Source organism: Gallus gallus, chromosome Z (assembly GCF_016699485.2).
Source record: "Gallus gallus isolate bGalGal1 chromosome Z, bGalGal1.mat.broiler.GRCg7b, whole genome shotgun sequence".
Classification (NCBI taxonomy): Eukaryota; Metazoa; Chordata; class Aves; order Galliformes; family Phasianidae; genus Gallus; species Gallus gallus.
The window spans coordinates 32,816,121-32,833,584 of NC_052572.1; the positions used below are offsets into that span (position 1 = coordinate 32,816,121).

Sequence of the window (17,464 nt, forward strand, 5' to 3'; positions counted from 1 at the left end):
AATCAGGCCTGAATGGGCACACAAACTATACCACTTCTTCACATTTTTGAAGTGCATTACCACTCCTAAATTTTTGCGATTTAGGTTGTATTATGCCTAGGAATTTTTGTTGTTCTGAGTGTAACAAATAAATGAAACATATTCTGGATGTTACTGATGGAATGATAAAAGATGGCTTTGTGCCTTATACAACTCAAAGTAATATGCAAATAATAATTTCATGTTTAAATATGCAGCATGCTTTTCAGTTCCTGAATCATGGATTTTTATGGCTTACTTTCAATAAGCTTAATAGGAGTATATCCTACATAGTTCACAAAATATTTTCAAAATGTGTCCTATGTCCTATTTTAAACTTTCATTTCTCAGCAATATTTTATGTGTGTCATCGCAGTTATCTCTTTGTTAGAACAGATACATCTTTACTATACTAGCTTTATTATTAGCATAATTTATCAATGGTTTCCTTCTGAAATCTAATACTTTGCATAATGTTCCAAATCCTAAATCTGGTCACTTCTTCATTCACACTGCATACAAAGCTGACTAACATTCCATCATTCATTTGTGGCACCAGAGCAACCAAGCCAAATTCTAGACTAACAAAACCTATGCGATACTTAAATTTTGCACAGATCATGCTTTTCACTCATATGGTTTTCTTGACAAACTCAGTTCTAATAAAAGTTACCAGGACACCCAAAGAAAGGAGCCTTAATTTACTTTTGCCTGCTTCATTTTCAGTAGTTTCATCCTAATGTAAACAAAACTTCCTAGATGGTCCTTTTTATCTGTTTTGAACCTGTTTTCTAATGTTTGTTCTTATTCTGTTTGGTGGACCAGAAGACAGGAGACAGTAGGGGACTGAACTCTCCATCTCAGTCTCCTCAGCAGTAAGTTGCTTTTATTTTGTATGACATGGTACTTTCAAATCCCATCAATTTCAATGGTAAAAATAAAGGAGCTGCGTAAGATGTTTAGCTAGGTTTAATTTTCATTCCTGTGTCTGTTGAATTTTTACAACATAATGAAAAAATATGAAGCACAAATAAAGGAAATGAGAGAACTCAATCTCGCTATCGCTCCGCGAACCAGAGAGATTTTGTTATGTGACATATGATCATCATCACATGTGAGAGCTTTTAACCACAACTATGAAATGACTGTGCTATTCTACCACATTGACAAATTCCATTTATATTACATTTTCCTCAGGATTGAAAAAGAATAGTGTGTATTAAAAAAAAAAAAACAACAACAACAAACAACAAAACATCACACAACCAAAAAACCCTAAGAGTTAACGGACCAGCTGCTTCTGTTTAAGCCCAACTGTTTCAGTACTGATGCAGCACAGTTAGGACATGATGTCATCTGAATATACCCTTGATGATCTTAAAAATATGTAGAGGTCTAGTCTCTGCTCTCTGAGTGTGCTTAATTCCCATAAGTTGGGAAGAGAAGAAAGTGGACTAAACAACCATGGTGCATAGAGAAGTGTATACATTCCTCTAAAGAGAAAAATATGTTCTTCCTGTTTACTTGTTCTTGCTACAATGTAGCAGCTAGTTTTAAAAATTGAAGAGAAGCAAAAGTATTCTTTTATGTTTCATGTTTTCTTTTATATGACCCTATGGGGATGGAAATCATTCTTTTATTACAGTCCTTCCATTCTCTCTCTCTCCATCCATTCATCCAACTGTCCATCCATCCTTTTCCCTCCTTCCTAGTTCTGTGGTTTGATGTGCATGCATGAAGACACTTCTATTGTGTATTATTTACTATATATTTAATAGAAGCTTTTCTTGATTTAAGAGCTGCAAGGAGAAAAATAAATAAATGTAATGAACTGCAGCTTACAAACACATGTTCATAGGCACACTGAAAGGATAATGACATTTATTATGTTGCCAGTCACTTAAGAGGATGGCAAATACATACTATTCTGAACACCAAGCAACAATGAATATCCTGAAGTGATGAAACTCTCTCAATGTCATGGGAACACGATTGTCACTTGTCATTACTGTGCATCTCTCTATTTCTTCATGTACCCTAAACTACCTATTCGTACATAATTCAGCACACTTAATAATGTAGAAAATCAATTAATATTTACTGACCTGTCTCTGCTTCTCCGTGATGGGAACGCAGCATTACAGCCAGCCACCGTGCAGACATGCATCTCTTTTAAATGAACATTTCTGTAGTGAAGTTTCACACTGTAGGAACTCTTGAAACTCTTCTTGCACACGTAGCAGATCTTGGGGTCTGGGCTTGAGCACATTTCACCTTCTGGGGAGAACTTCTGAGGGCTGTTGTAGTTGAATGTGGAAGCAAAACTTTCATGAAGGGCAGCCATACTGGCACTTCCTCCGTTGTACAGTCCATATTGGCTCATGTAGAACATATCATATGTAGGGTCTGTATACTCTTCCTTCACCTTAATGACATCCTGGTTAGAAGAGTCATTGTGGTTTTCATCTGGTCTGTCACTGTGCATCATAGATTTTTCAACAGGTTCATGGAGGCGGTCATCACCTTCCATGGATTCTTCACACAGTTTTGGCTCTGAAGACTCAGACTCATTTTCATAGTCTCTCTCGTGCTCCTGGTCTTCTGATGTCATACTGTCTGCCCTTCTTATATCTGGTCTGGAAATGCATCTGCTTCTGTCAGTTTTGGAAAAGTCTTTCACAGACAAGCCTGGGCTCATTTCTTCCTGAGAATGGCAGTGATTGTCATGACCAATGTCATTTACCATTGTGCTGCTGTCATTCACCTCTTCATCTTCATCATCAAATTCATCGGCAGTATCAATAACTTCCTTTTCTATTTTAACTGGCATGCTCGACTTCCTTGGCTTCTTCTTAGGGGCAAGGTCAGCATTAGGCTCTGAGGTGGGCATCAGCACTGATGGTACTGATGACTCTGAAGGAGGAGGGGGATGCTGCTCCATGCCACTTGCTGCTGGTATTATTGGACTGGTAGGGAGGGAGGTTGGAGGACTCACCATTTCTCCAGGAGTAAGTAAATTTCTGTAAAAAGGAGGAACAGGTTGAACAGTCTTTAAAGCTGGAAACACCAGCTGACTGGGAAGAGGATTCTGTAGTACAGGATCTAGAGGAGGAGTGGTAAATCCCATCGGTGGACGCCCAGGGCTTGTTAAAGTTAGGTTGGATTTTGTACTTGCTATGACTGGGGTGGCAGCACCTGATGTAGCACGAATTAGATCTTTGTCTCGGTTATTTCTTAGCATAGGCATGTGGAGGCGGGGGTTGGGGTTAGCACTGTGACGATTGCGGCTTCTGAGAGAGCTGAATACCATGTTGCAGCCCTCAATAGTGCACCGGTGCTTGATCTTCAGGTGAACGGCATTGTAGTGGATTTTAAGCGTACCTTTGTCATAGAAAGTTTTGCCACATGCATTACAAAACACTCTTCCTTTTCTAGAGGCAGACCCCATTCTCCTCATTCTGTGAATGCGGAATGAACTTTTAGTATGTTCCGTTTTCGATAAATCATTGACAGGTGTAGGTGTCTGAACAGGAGAGACACAGGGTGGCTCAGTTTTGGGTTCAACATTTGTGATGCTGGTCAAAGCATTCCTGCTGGACGTCTGCTCATTCTTGAAAGGTGTAGGCGAAACTTCAGATTCACTGCTCTCATTATATTCATTTTGAGCTGTAAGGCTTGGTTCACGAAGCCTCATTGCTGGCTGTTCCAGCAGGAGGCCATTTGGAGGCAGCCCCAGCAGAGGAGCAGAGACTGGATTTATGTACTGGAATGGTAGCAGGAATGCAAGACTATTCGGGATGTTTTCAAAATGATGAATGCTGGAAGGGTTGCTATTCTCCAAGTGAGCAAGGAGACTCGGGCTCCTGGTGCGATTATTGCTTTCAATAAAAGTCCTTATATCTGAATCTGTCTTTGAAGATGGCACAGCCACAGCCTGCCCTTCTTTTTCTTGAATTGCCATCAGCTCCACAATGGATTTGGTTTCTCCAAATCTCAAGAACTGCTGAAGGGTAATGATCTCTTCTTCCCTGGACATTATGGCCCAGCGGTCCAGCACCTTGCCTGCAGCATCCTAGAGGCCATATCAAAGAAACAACAAAGACAAACACAAAGAAAAAACTTATTGATTCTGCATAATTATTGAATTCAATAGAAGGTGCTCTGCTGCCTGCACATGAAATACTAAGCTCAAAAAACAACATGCAATCAGTGTTAACAGAACTCAACCAAAAAAGCAAACTTTTTCAGCCATGCAAATACCATGATTACAGTCACAGTTAGAGAAAAAGATTGAGTTTAATAACGTCAGAGCAAACAAAATGTAGAACACTGGGGCTCTGTGATCTGAAACGCCTTTGATATTGCTATTTTAAAAGCAGTGATCTATATACTATGCAAATGTTTGGTATACGTTTGTTGCTGTGCACTCCACTGTACAATACAGAAAGCTGTACCTTAATTGATGTTAAATGGTGCCACTATAAGAAAGAGCTAAACAAATGAAATTTGCTTTTCAAATATAAGTGAACATACAGCTTAAATCACTCATGGACCATCTCACAAAAAATTCTGATGCAAGGCAGTCTCAAAAATAGCACATAATACTAGTATCTTCCTCCTGTTTTGTTGTTTTTGTTTTTTTTAATTTTTATTTTACATGACAGCAATACTGAAAAACACATTAATTATAAACTTACATCAAAAGACAGAAATAGAGAAATTGTTTAAAGCGTAACTGGCAATTGATTGTAGACTTGCAATCTTGGTATGGCTTAGACTTAAAGGATGACTTTTTTTGCTATAAATGACAGTTAAAAATATGTAAAAAGTAAGCATCTGATGGACGTAGATAGCATAAATGTGTAAAAATGTTGTCTCTTAACACTGCCTTCTGATACCAAGGGAAAAATCCAGAGAGAATACACATCAGTAATCACTAGACTATCTGTTGTTAAATATACATTAAAAAGCATTTCACACTTTCATTTTTGCTAGTAAGCATGAGATTTGCCTGAAGGTAGGACTTAAAAATTCTGCAATGTAATGTCAGGCAATCCATTCCACCATGTATTGATAAAAAGATATTAAAATACTTATATAATGAATACATCATTTTATTGGCATTTTTCCTTTTGGGCAAATGCTGGACATAACATCAGCACGGTAACTATAACCAACAAGCACTGTTGCATGCCATCAAATCCGAATTATTCCAGTGCTTCCTCATGCATTAAACAGTTTGAAATCCTTGCAAAGATACCCCTCTGTACTGTCTCTGATCTTTTTAAACCTTGACTCTCAGCTTCAGAACCCATTCAAATATTCTGGTCTACACATTACTGCAAAAACCACCAGTTCTTATTTGATTATGAAGCCAGCAAATATCTTTCAGTTTTTGCAATCTTTATTTATTTATTTGTTTGTTTCAGTTTTCAGAGTATTGATTCTTTCCTCTGCTCCCCAGAAGCTTCCTTCTAGAGCACTGGAAAATGCCATTTGCCCCAAATGTATTTATTTGATTAATTCTCTTTTTTTTTGTTATTATTATTTCAGCTCTGATGCGTGTCACCTAATCCAGGGTTAATGGTGAAGGTTGATGCCATGTATGCTTCAGAACCTTGCATGCCAATGCAGAATGTTCTGAAAGGTTCCACACGCAATAGCTCACAACGAAACGTTATATGACTATGAAACTGTCAACAGTAAACAATTACAGAATATCCTTAGAAGAATTTTCGCTGCATTGATGGAGATGTAGAGCACCAGAACCGATCTATAAGCAAAAATTATCCAGCATGCATTTACAGAAAGATGAAAGAAACTCCATCATGCAGATGCTGGTCCTGGTCTGAAGTATTAGTCAGGAAGCGTTCACACCTTTAAATACCTTTGAGCACTGTGGACATCCGTAATTGCTATGCTCCCCCTGTTCTACCAGTCAGACGGAGGAGCATTTTAGATGCAGTCTGCTATCTAGTCAGAATCATCCGGAACACAAAACCAACAAGAAATATACCCCACAAACACCCAACAGAAAAAAGAAACAACACAAAGAACAGGTTTACTTTTGAAAACACTGAGATTATATTTTCCCCACTTCCCCCAACTTGCTTTGATTACTCTCCCCATGAATGCCACTTGAATTTCCTTGGATCAACTTCTCCTGCTACTTGCAGCCAGCCATACTAGTTCTGCTTTTGAGCAATTCTTATGTGAAACTCAAAAAACAGTCACCTGTGACACAATTTATGCACACACATTCCCAACCTGAAGCCACAAGTATTCACTGCTTCTAACTGTAACTTGAAGATGGAAATAACATTGTCTAATTTACACTGCTTGCATGTATTGAATTAGAACCCCTGACTGCAGCCAGCTGCAGGCTGCTTTGTAATGTACTACTGGTAGTAATTTGTTTTGTTTTTGCTTTAATTTGTAAATCACTCACAGGCTTATGTAGCAGATGGATGTTTTATAAAAACAGATATTTAAGTAAATAAAAATTAGATACAGCCTGTATGAGAAGAACTCTTGGGAATAGTAGGTATGAGTCCTGTAACAGACTGCCACACATCAGCGGAAGGTTACTTCACACAGTCTCCCATCTGATGGCTGTAGATCCAGCTGTCTGTGTGCACTGAACAGAGAGACAATGTGCAAGCACTGGGGCTCCCTGAATGCTTTCAGGGAGTTACTCCACAGCTAAAGTCAGAGATGCTGGCAGTTGGCTACACGACCTACCTTTCCATGATATGCCACCCTCTTCCGTCCCATTTCGTCAATGGCAGAATGTTTTGGGTTTGCAGTGAAGAAGGACAGACTTTCAGCTGTTGCTAAGTGCCACTGATCACAAAATTTGGCAGTCAAGTATGTGATTGTTGAGGGGGTTACCTTCACTGTCACATAAACAGCAAGGTATTAGAAAGCTAGCCTTAAACATTCTCTGCCTACTTGTACTAGTTGCATCAAGCTATACCTGGATAATTCGCTGCAATCATTTTTATTTCCATAGCCAAAGTAAAAAAGACATTGCACAGATGCCCATGCCTCATAGAAAACATACTACCTATGGATACTGTATAGCATATGCTTCAATATTTACATAGTGATGGCTTTCAAATAAATCATTTTAAGTATGTACTATGCAAACCTAGATAAAGAATGAATAGGAATGTCATTTTTTGATAAAACTTAAAATTAACAAAAAATCTAACCATTATCCACTTTGAATTAAGCTATAACTAGCTAGGGATCTCTCTGTATATGGTAATACTTGATTAGAAGTTCAAGTCCTTTCTTACATATAATCGATTTCTTGTTTCTTACAATCTCTCATGCTAAATTTTTTCCCCAAAGCCATTAAATCATATCCACATTTAAATATTCCACGACAAAAGGTTCCAATTTATATTACTTTTTTCAGCTCACTACTGATTAAGCCAAGCCTCCTGTGACAATGTGTACAGCGAAGTCAGTGAACAGAGAGATACCACTGCGTGCGTACAGCTTTACACCAGACAGTAGACAAGTAAGCCTGATTTCTTCCTTCTTCACCCATACAGCCTTGTTGTTTCAATTGTATTTTACATGCGTGGGTAGCTCTCTCTCAGACAGAGAAAAATTTTTAATCCCTAAATCATATAAAATCTAACCTTTTTATAGATGACGATTCATACACACACAAACTACATTAAATCTAGACAGCAAAGGCAGAGTTGAATATCCTGAAGCTGCCTCATTTTTTTGGTGCACGTGTTACAAAGAGATATGTTAGGGTACATCTTGTCTTAAACTTCTAGGTCAGACAGAACAAGTAATGGGCCTCAAGATGATTATCTTGGATGATACAAAAGTGTTAAAGCAGAAGATGGGCACAAAATTCACTCTAATTTGTAAGAGCCTAATTGAGAAGGACTGTGAAGAAGAGTCTTCATTTCCTGAGGGCCTTCAGGCTCTACAAATTTTAAGCTTTCAATTCATCTTGAAAACCTCGCAATTTAAAAACTGCTTATCTGCTTATTTAGAAAATAAGGATAGTCAACGCAAACTTACGTATGTTCTAAACCTTGACCTTTTGTTACAAAATCAGTTGTCTTAAACTCTCACTTTGCGTAAGAAGCTGTATCAACTCCTATGTGCCTGTACTGTGTTTAACTAAATTTATACGTATGTGCTCACACAGGCACACATATATATGTAAAGATACATACACATCACAGACTTTTTGCAGTTCTATTTTTATCCTACTAATTAACTTTTTGGCATAGGTAAAATAAAGTGTATATATGCTGCTGGCTGTATTTATAGTGAGAAGTACAGAAGAGTTGAGATTAACTGTAAGGTTAAAAAACTCTACAATTGCTTCTTAAACAAGGCTTTTGTGCTCAAAGTTATACAGAAAAACACAGTGCCATGTTTTCTATTTCAAAAATTTTGCATATGCACCATAAACTGTTGTTTTTGATGCATATCAATTCACTATCCACATTGCATACACGCTTAGATATGTATTTGATTAATTAAATAAGCAAGCTTGGTGTTTATAATATCACTATCTTCTATGAGCCCTTCTTAAAAAGCTATATATTTTCTAGCTGATTTCTAAGAAACATTTTGAATGCAGCTGTAACAATTGAAAAGCAGACTGAAAGACATTCATTTGGTCATACTATAATTGCAGAGGATGGTTTTAATTAGGGTGTAGACAGAAGAAAAAAATCAACATTTGTTTCTAATAAAGAAAAGCCTACATAATTTCCATGATTTAGGGTTTGTTGTTTTTGTTTGGCTGAATTTCCCAGGAGCATCTCTTTGCTTCCCAATTAAATTTCAAGCTGTTACGCTACGGGTAGTCCTACTGCTCCTGGGGCAAAAGCAACCAAAGCTGTGTAGCAGCACACTCGCTTACATCTGTAGGGATGGGAGTGGAAATGTGCAACCACGCTGGCTTGTTCTGGCCAACCCTCTAACTGCAATACAGCAGAAGTAAACCCTGTATTTGGCTCACCATATGACCATTCACATACTCATTTTCCTGATAGGTGTTTTTTCCACGCTGAACCTAGCCCACCTTTCCTCCTGTAAACACACACAAAAAAGTGTGCATACTTGCTCGCTGTGATTATACATGTGCAACTGATATAAAATTTAACACACCCAGCCTGCAATGAGCCATTGTTAAAATTTTTTCCCCTCATCTGTCACTACTCGCCCACCTCCCACCAGCCCCCCTGCTCCAAATGAAACCATATGAACAAACTCATGTTTAAGTGTCAGCAGTCCTCTCCTTGAGTTATACCGCTGCAGCAGGAATGAACACAGTGCAGCTCTACCGAGTTCTCAGTCAATAATGGAAATCTTTATCTTCTGGCTTCACTGCAGCCTCCACTGTGCTAGAAAAATCAAACGCGATAGATATTTTTCCCTTCAGACACCCCTTTCCCTCACCTACTGGAGTTGTTTTCTTTCTCCCAAAGATACAGGGCATGCATGAGAATGCCAGCTGCAGCAGAGGGAGAAAAGAGCCACTCTTTTCCCAAAGTATTAAGTAAAAATGACACCAGCATTATGCGTACAAGTGAAAACTAATGCGAGGGACATATTATTTACTCATAATTACATGTGTGCTTGTACTTAACTTTGCTGCCGGATATTAACAGTGCTTAACTCTGGGTTTTATGCTTCATGTCTCCTTATGCATGCAGCATCAAAAACTTCTGCATTTTGACCAAAGATCTTTGCAAATTTTTACTGATTGATACGGTAGACACTGGGTTGAAATCTGGCCACACTTTAAAGGCGGAGTAATTGTACTTCAAATCCAGAATAGTTCCACTGACCATGCTGGAAAGTAATTTTGAATTAACTTAGACCTGGAACACTACGTGGAGCCAAATCTGTTTGAATATATAAAGGGGCATACCACCATGGTGGAGCACAGCGGCTGTGTAATGATGCACAGGAGCACTGCTCAACAGTTTCAGAGTGAAAGTGAGGAACACCATGTCCTGCTGAAACTGCAGATGGAACGTAAGGAGGTGGAATGCAATAACCGCAGCTGAAACCTAGCCAGGACACCGCCGTTAACCACCCACGCTCTTGCTAAATGGCCTACAGGGTCTTTACTGACCAAAAGTATGCAGGTCCTCTGTTTTATATCTCATCCTGAAGACACATGCCAGGAGCACAGCTCCCTGCACAAGCAACCTGCTAGAGCTCTGGTTCTGGACTAGTTTATAGGGAGTGGTACCAAAAGCCTGGATCCCCAACACACTGCACCCTTCAGGGACTAAACTTCCTTATTTCTTACAATCCTTCTTAATTTTTTAGGTTCAAACTTAGAAAAGAAAACACAACAAAAAAACCAAACTTGACTACAGAGACTTTCAGAGCATTGCTCTTAGAGAGGACGCCACTCTGTCAAATGCCAACTAGAAAGTACCCATGTAAATTGAGGGTCAGGAAAAAAGCCTTTTACCTTTTTCACAAAAGGAATCATTCTTTTGAACTCTTTCCTGCTCCTCCTAAAAGTATATTCACCTCTTTGACTCCAGTAAAACTACTAGGATGCAAGGGCATTAGTATTAAATGCTTCTGATTTTTAAAACATATTGTTTGACTTTTGATAAAATATTCACTTTGTTAAGGAATGCTCTTGATTATGGACCAGATAAGAATGCATAATTCACAAGATGATCACTTTTTTTTTCTGGATAAAAATGTGTATAGCATTTTTATTTTTAAAACTATGATAGATCACCGTGGGATTACAACATATTTAATCACAGCAGTTTCAGCTTCATTTAATCATGGAAACTGCATCAAGCATCTTTGCAACTGGGTGCCTGACAAGTTTTTTCACAGAAAACCTCTGTCCACATTCAGAGAACAATCTCAGCACTGTCAGAACTCAATTCTCTTCTTGCCTTTTGAAATTCTACAGTGGTGTAACTCCTATGAGGTCAGTTAAATTTGATTTACAGCTGTCCTGTTGGTGGGAAGGAAAAAGAGATACAACCCCCATCTATTAAATGGCAAGATCTGTCACTTCTTGATAACAGTGGAGCTTCTGTTAGCATAGAGACACATTGCTTTGGCAGTTTTAAGAAGATCCAAAGTCACCTTTCAGCACTAGTCATTAGCCCATTATCTTGCCTTTATTTTGAAATACCAGTGACAATTCCCGAGAATTTTGCCCCTTGCCTACGACAAATGTCACAAATTTTCTCCCTTTGCCATCTGCCATGGTTTGGTTTTCCAAAGATTTCTAAAGACTTTACCCAAGGAAATGAATGTAAACTGACCAGATGCTTTATGGTATCTGTACAAGAAAGCATTTTTTAATGTACACCCAAAGTGAGACAAATTTTCTCACATTCGTGGTAGAGTATCGATATTTTACAGAAATCAAGCATTCCTTAAACAGCTTTGAAATTTAGAATGCTGAACCTCAACGCTGGAGGAACACTTTTTGAAAAATCATTTGGATGTCTCTGAAGCAGCCCTGCCACCAGCTTGTGGTGTGTGAGGGTGCTTGCTCCTAGGCAGACATCGCTACTAGAGGCAATCAGATCACCAAGTGCACCGTGCATGAAGTCAAACATTTTAGATTGTATGAGCTGCTGTGGGGACTTTTCAGGGTATGGACACATGGGGACAGGGAAGGATCAAAACACTGAAATAATTCCAGGTGTAATTTTGGCAAGCCAGGTGGATAGGAAATAACCACCTTGCACACAACCGTCGCCGTGACTGATCTATGTTTGCACCTTCTTGAATTTTTGCACATATAGTTGCACATTTTGGCAAGCAATATAGGGAAACTTGCCTTGATAATATCAGTTCCTGAAATCACTTTTAGTTTTACTGTCTGCAAAATTCAGTGATAAGCAATGTTATATTTTCTGTGCTTCAGCAGTCTTCCACTGAATTTAGCAGGCTACTTAAATCTCTCTTCTATGCCTCAGTTTCACCACACTGAAAGAGTGATGTAAGTTTTATGGGAAAAAAGAAGCACTCACAAAGAGCAACAATGAATTATTTTACTTGTTATATACATGGTCACAAGAGACATCCAGGTTTTCTTCAGCCAAGACCTTCTCCAATTATCACAATGTGATAATACAAACAGTTCATCATGTCTTACATCCCTGCAGCTGTTCCATGTAACATGCACTGTACCAAAAGCAGAGAAAGATATCTATTAGTCAAGTCAAACAAGATTATCTGACGGACCTTTTCTCACTTTAAATCCCAGCTCACTAAAGCCATAACCCTAACTGGAAAATTCAAGCAACAAAATGTTGTTCTTACTTGGCTTCTAAGTGAAACTTCTAAAGAAATCAGTAAGAGATCTGCCTAACCAGTGTCGCTGCAATGAATTAAGAAGTTGTCCAGCATTTTATCACTGGAGTAAAATTGCCAATAGTTGGATTTAATTACAAGCTTGGTTTTCTGACTGAACACCAAGTTGTGCCTCAATAAAGGGATTCATCTGTATACTATATGCTGGGTATTTGAATGGCAGCAGAACCAGGAGATTGATTTCCACCTTTAGTATTCATTAGGGAACAATGCATAATTACTTGCAATATATATGACACAATCTTAATGAGGCCCTTTTTTTTTCTTCATTGTTTACCTAAAAAATTTACACCAAGAAAAACACATGTAACATAGGTGGCTATCTGATGCAGAAGGGAGGCAGCAGTACAGAAGTGATGCCAAAAAAGGCAGAGGTCACTGAAATATATAAAATGCTGTGATACATGAAGTGAACTATCTGCACATCTTACACACACTGAAATGCAAAAGAAAGTGGGGGAATTATATTACAGTGTACAAAGTAATAATAGCTGTGCCTGCATGTCTTAATACCCTCTTGTCCCAGCAGTCCTGACTTTCTAGGCAGCCCACTTCTCCACATTAACAGTAGTCATTTGGAGAGCAGCAAACGTGCCATTAGAAGCACTTTTACAAGTGTATATTCATCCACCAATTAGCTTAATGTGGCCGCTTTCTGCATATTTTCTATCCAGGCTTGCACAAATCTTATTAATATTTCCCCCTAGCGCTTTGACAGATTACCTTGTCATTATGCATCCTGGAGCCTTTTAAACAATATGGGTAAACTACTGTTTGCGAGGTTAATGACAATTATCCCCTAATTACTGCATAAGTCACTCAGTCCACTTTATCTCATAGGCAGGGTTCTGCTCTGTGTATCTGCCATTGTGTCACTGTAAATGAATCTTGTATAGCTATGTTTATCTGTCGTTGCCTTGTAAATTACATTGACAGAAGAATGAACAAATTATTGTGTGTCATCACTTAAAATACAGCTTCTGATAAAAAAAAAAAAAAAATGTCCCACAAGCACAGCACTTGAATTTTAGCCCGATTGCAATTAGTATACACATGTTTAATGTTTTTGGTGATATATTTAGAAGCGGATGGGACACAGTGTGGTGGTAGAAGGCTCTGAAGTGGTAAGCCTAAGGGCAGTAAAACAGAGAAATACAGAAAGCTACACTACTAGTAATTCCATGATCACCTCCTGAGAACTCTTCTGCTAATTTAACAGTTGATAGATGAGGCAATGATATTTTCCAAACAACCTCACATTCACTGCTGTGCCGAATACCACAATTTCCATTGTTTCTGACCACATCCACAAAAGTGGTTTTTTTTAGCAGAAAAATACAAACTGAAGCTGGAACAGCAGCAGTATCCATAAAATCAGAATTGATGCAGTTCAGGACGGTATCAAAGAGGATTAATAATTTGGATCGTGTCTGCCCTGACCAATTCTAGTGACTCCAAGAGGACTGCTTGTAGCAGAAGCCAGGGCAGAATCTGGCAGCCAGCACCTACATCAATGTATTGATTTTAAAAACAAAATAAAATAAATTAGCACACTGCCTACTCTTTTCTACAGCACCTGTGCACTGGGTCACCTCCTTGGTATAATTAGTGTCCAATAGAGAGAGAGAGTTAAAAAAAATTCCATGTTCAATTCACCCTCCATGGATTGAAGTATTTCTACCTTAGGATAGGAGGGAAGAATTGGCCAATACCAGCTTCCCAACATCTTCCATTTTCAAGTCAAAGCTAAGACAGGACAACACTAAAACCAGGTTTGTTCTGCTTTGAGAAAGAAAGTTGACTTGTTGTTGACCTTGATTACTTATTTCACCAAAAACACCTTGATGAATTTAACACAAAGCACAAATATAGCCAGTGTTCAGAAGCAAAAAACATCTAGACCTGAGTGTGGCATGTAAGAACAGAAATTAGATGGTAAAAAAAAAATCTGGCTTTTACTTAATGCTTTTTCCTACAGGGGTCTTGGCAAAATAATTGCTTAACAGCCATAGGAACCACAGTCCTATGCAAACAGTGTAGCAGAGACAATGCAGTTCCAATGCAGGCCATTTATTCCAGTTTTGCAAAGTCCTTTTATTCTAGTTTTAGATTGCCAGAAATCACATTAATTGCAGAAATTTAATAACGAATGTGATTCTTATTGTGACCACACAGCTTCAGATTTCTTGTCCCCAAGCTTGGTGCAGTCACAGCACATGAACTTCCTCTCACCAATAACTTGAGCAGAAATTGAACCATCTCCCTCAGGTCAGACATTTAACTCCTAGAACAAGGATATTTCTCTGCTTTCCAGACAAACAGGTGATTCGTGAAGTGAGATGCTCTTTCAGTTACTCAGACAAAACTGTCTGCCACACAGCTTTCAGAAAAACAGTATGTAACAATGGGTATGTCATCCCTGCATCCTGCAATAAGGTTACATTGTAATGCATTTTAACAGCCTTGAGGATGTGCTTTATTTTGCATACATTCAAAAATGATATATGCATTAATGTAATATAGTTATGCATTCACATATTTAATATGTATCTGATTATGTCTTACATTTTACATACCTTCTAATTTAGCAAAGCTTGTCATTTTATAAACATTCTAAAATACGTTCAACACCAGCTTGTGATTAAATGCCAGGAGGAGAAGATGCAAACTGGAACGGAATTATGATTCCCAAAAGGAAACAGTATGAGCCTGCTTAAGCTGCTGTGCAAGAAAAAGAAATGTCAGTATTCTACAACTTGTGATTATTTTGTGAAATTCAGTAGGTTATTCCAGCATTGAAAACCTCTCAATCATAGTGAAGTGTACGTTTATTTTGTTGTATTATGATAGTGTAATATCCAGAACGAATAGGCACACTGAGATACAACAAAATTACCAACATTACTTAAAATAATAGTGGTTTATACGGCATGTAGATGAGGACAGCACCTCTGTCCATGATCTTAGTATAGGCTGGAAGAAAAGGCTGTACTGAAGTGGTAAGAAAATGTAACAGCCATCACTGCCAGGGATAACTAAAAAGACTGATCGATTTTGAGTAAGCACTACCTCAAGGGTTTTGGTCCCACTAAGATTGATCTCTGTGTCTGTCCTGTGTTCAGTCAATGCAACTTTCAGCAGGGTATCCACTGCAGAAATAAATGGAAGTGCTGCAGTAATCCGCCACCCTCCCTCCAAGTATGTTATTTTCTCTCTAAGTTGAAGGAAAAGGAAACCCAATGTGGCTGACGGTAAAGTGCTAGGCAACAGATGGTTTAAAATGCTTAAAGACACAGAATACTGTTATTGTTGACTATAGCACCATTTGAAAAAAAAAGAAAAAGAAGTATTTCTAAATCATTACTATTTCTCTTTGATTTTTGACATTTTAGGCCTCTGACCTTGGCTAATAGCACAGAAAGCCTGTGTAACAGAGACATGCTGTTATCGACTTGTAACAGACAATTTGGAGTTGTCCCACCAAATCAAGGACTAATGCCTGGCTTCTATGCAGGCAAAAGTGTGCCCTAATACAACATTAACCTTTATCTTTATTTCCTAAAGGAAACAAGGATGGCTGTTTTTGAGAGAAACTGTGAGGCTGATTTAACTGATTCTTTTCTTTTTCTTTTTCTTTTTTTTTTAACAAATAAACTCTGGAAAAATAACAGAATGAAATTAGGTGACAGCTAAGAAATTAGGGAGGAGAAATACAGCCATTCATCCTAGTTAGGATCTTTAAAAAAAATCAATTTACTTGGCAGTTTTTGTTTTTGCACATTTTGGGTTTTATCAGCTTTCTTCAAACAGTCTCTAGAGATACTGAGTTACTTGCAGAGAACTCGGTTCATTAAGAAATATTATTTACATAGGTATTATTCATCTTTGCTGGAGATCTTTTACATTTAAATGGAACTGTGTACCTTTGATCTAAAGTTGACTGAAAAAGCTAAATGATACTTTGTATGGCCATAGATCAGCATGTGGTAAAGGTTGAGGTAAGCAAGAAAGTACTAAAAAATTGAAAATGTACATCGTGTTAACAAGACAGCTCAGTCACAATTTTACTTACAAGAGGAAATTCTGATGAAGAACTTCAACATTTAGGATTATACTAAAGATGTTATTTTTCTTTATCAATTATTCATCATTTGCAGAGAATTTCACACATTATGGAGTTTTACCTGATTCTCAAGTCTACAACAGTAGAGGACAATTAAACGTTTCATGAGCAACTAATGTTGAGGAGGATGTTGGACAATATGGTATGTATATAAAGTATGGACTGGACAGAAGAATAAGTGAGTGATTACTAAATGTTGGAGGTTAACAAGAGGCCAACGTTCATTGGCCTGACTCTGTTTAGGCAGAAATCCCTTCCTTCAAACATAACAGAAGTTTTGCTTGAGTAAATTCTTTAAAGTCAAGCCATGCTGAGGCCCATGTCACCCCTCTCATTCTTCCAGCCGAATTGTCTGGTATGGTTTGATAGACAGAAGCACTTAAGTGAACATAATTCACGTGCAAAAAATCTTCATTATTTTTGGTCTGCAGCTTCGGAGTTACTGTTTGAACTACAGGTGCAAAATGACCTAGATGCTTGGAAATTCAAACTGAGGAGTAAAATTACACATATTCACAGAGTTTAAAATTGGACCCAAAATATGGAAAATGCATCTCATACACTACAAACATTTGCCAACTGAAAAGAAAAGCAATCTTCTTCTTCATATTGAATGTCTTTTCACATTGAGATCTCAGGGATAAGAGATGGAAGTAGGCAAACTAGTGACTATGGCACTACCTGAGGAAACTGAAGCTTTCTTCCTTGATCCACCAGGTACTTTCTGTGTATTCTGGACAAATCATGGCCTTTCCATACCTCAGATTTTTGTCTTTAAAGTAGTAACACACATGTTGTTAGGAAAAACCCACTGTAGATTTTCAAAGGCTGAATTTGGTGGAGCCCTAAAGAACTGTACCCTTGAAAAAACAGCTTACTGTACAGCGGACCTGTCTTTATGAATATTCAAAAAAACTCTATTCTATGATAAGATTTAATAGGAATTGAACTATGAAATAA

The 17,464-nt window shown here is 38.0% G+C and overlaps 1 protein-coding gene across 13 annotated transcripts in view; it reads right to left on the bottom strand.

Moving 5' to 3' along the window:
• The window catches only part of BNC2 (basonuclin 2), a 372,426-nt gene that overhangs the window by 50,867 nt on the left and 304,095 nt on the right, over positions 1–17,464 (bottom strand). For all 13 annotated transcript variants that reach the window (XM_040656244.2, XM_040656247.2, XM_040656245.2 and 10 more), the window contains one exon: positions 2,124–4,090. In XM_040656244.2, coding sequence (XP_040512178.1) covers positions 2,124–4,090 — 1,967 coding nt within the window. The remainder of the gene's footprint in view (positions 1–2,123; positions 4,091–17,464) is intronic.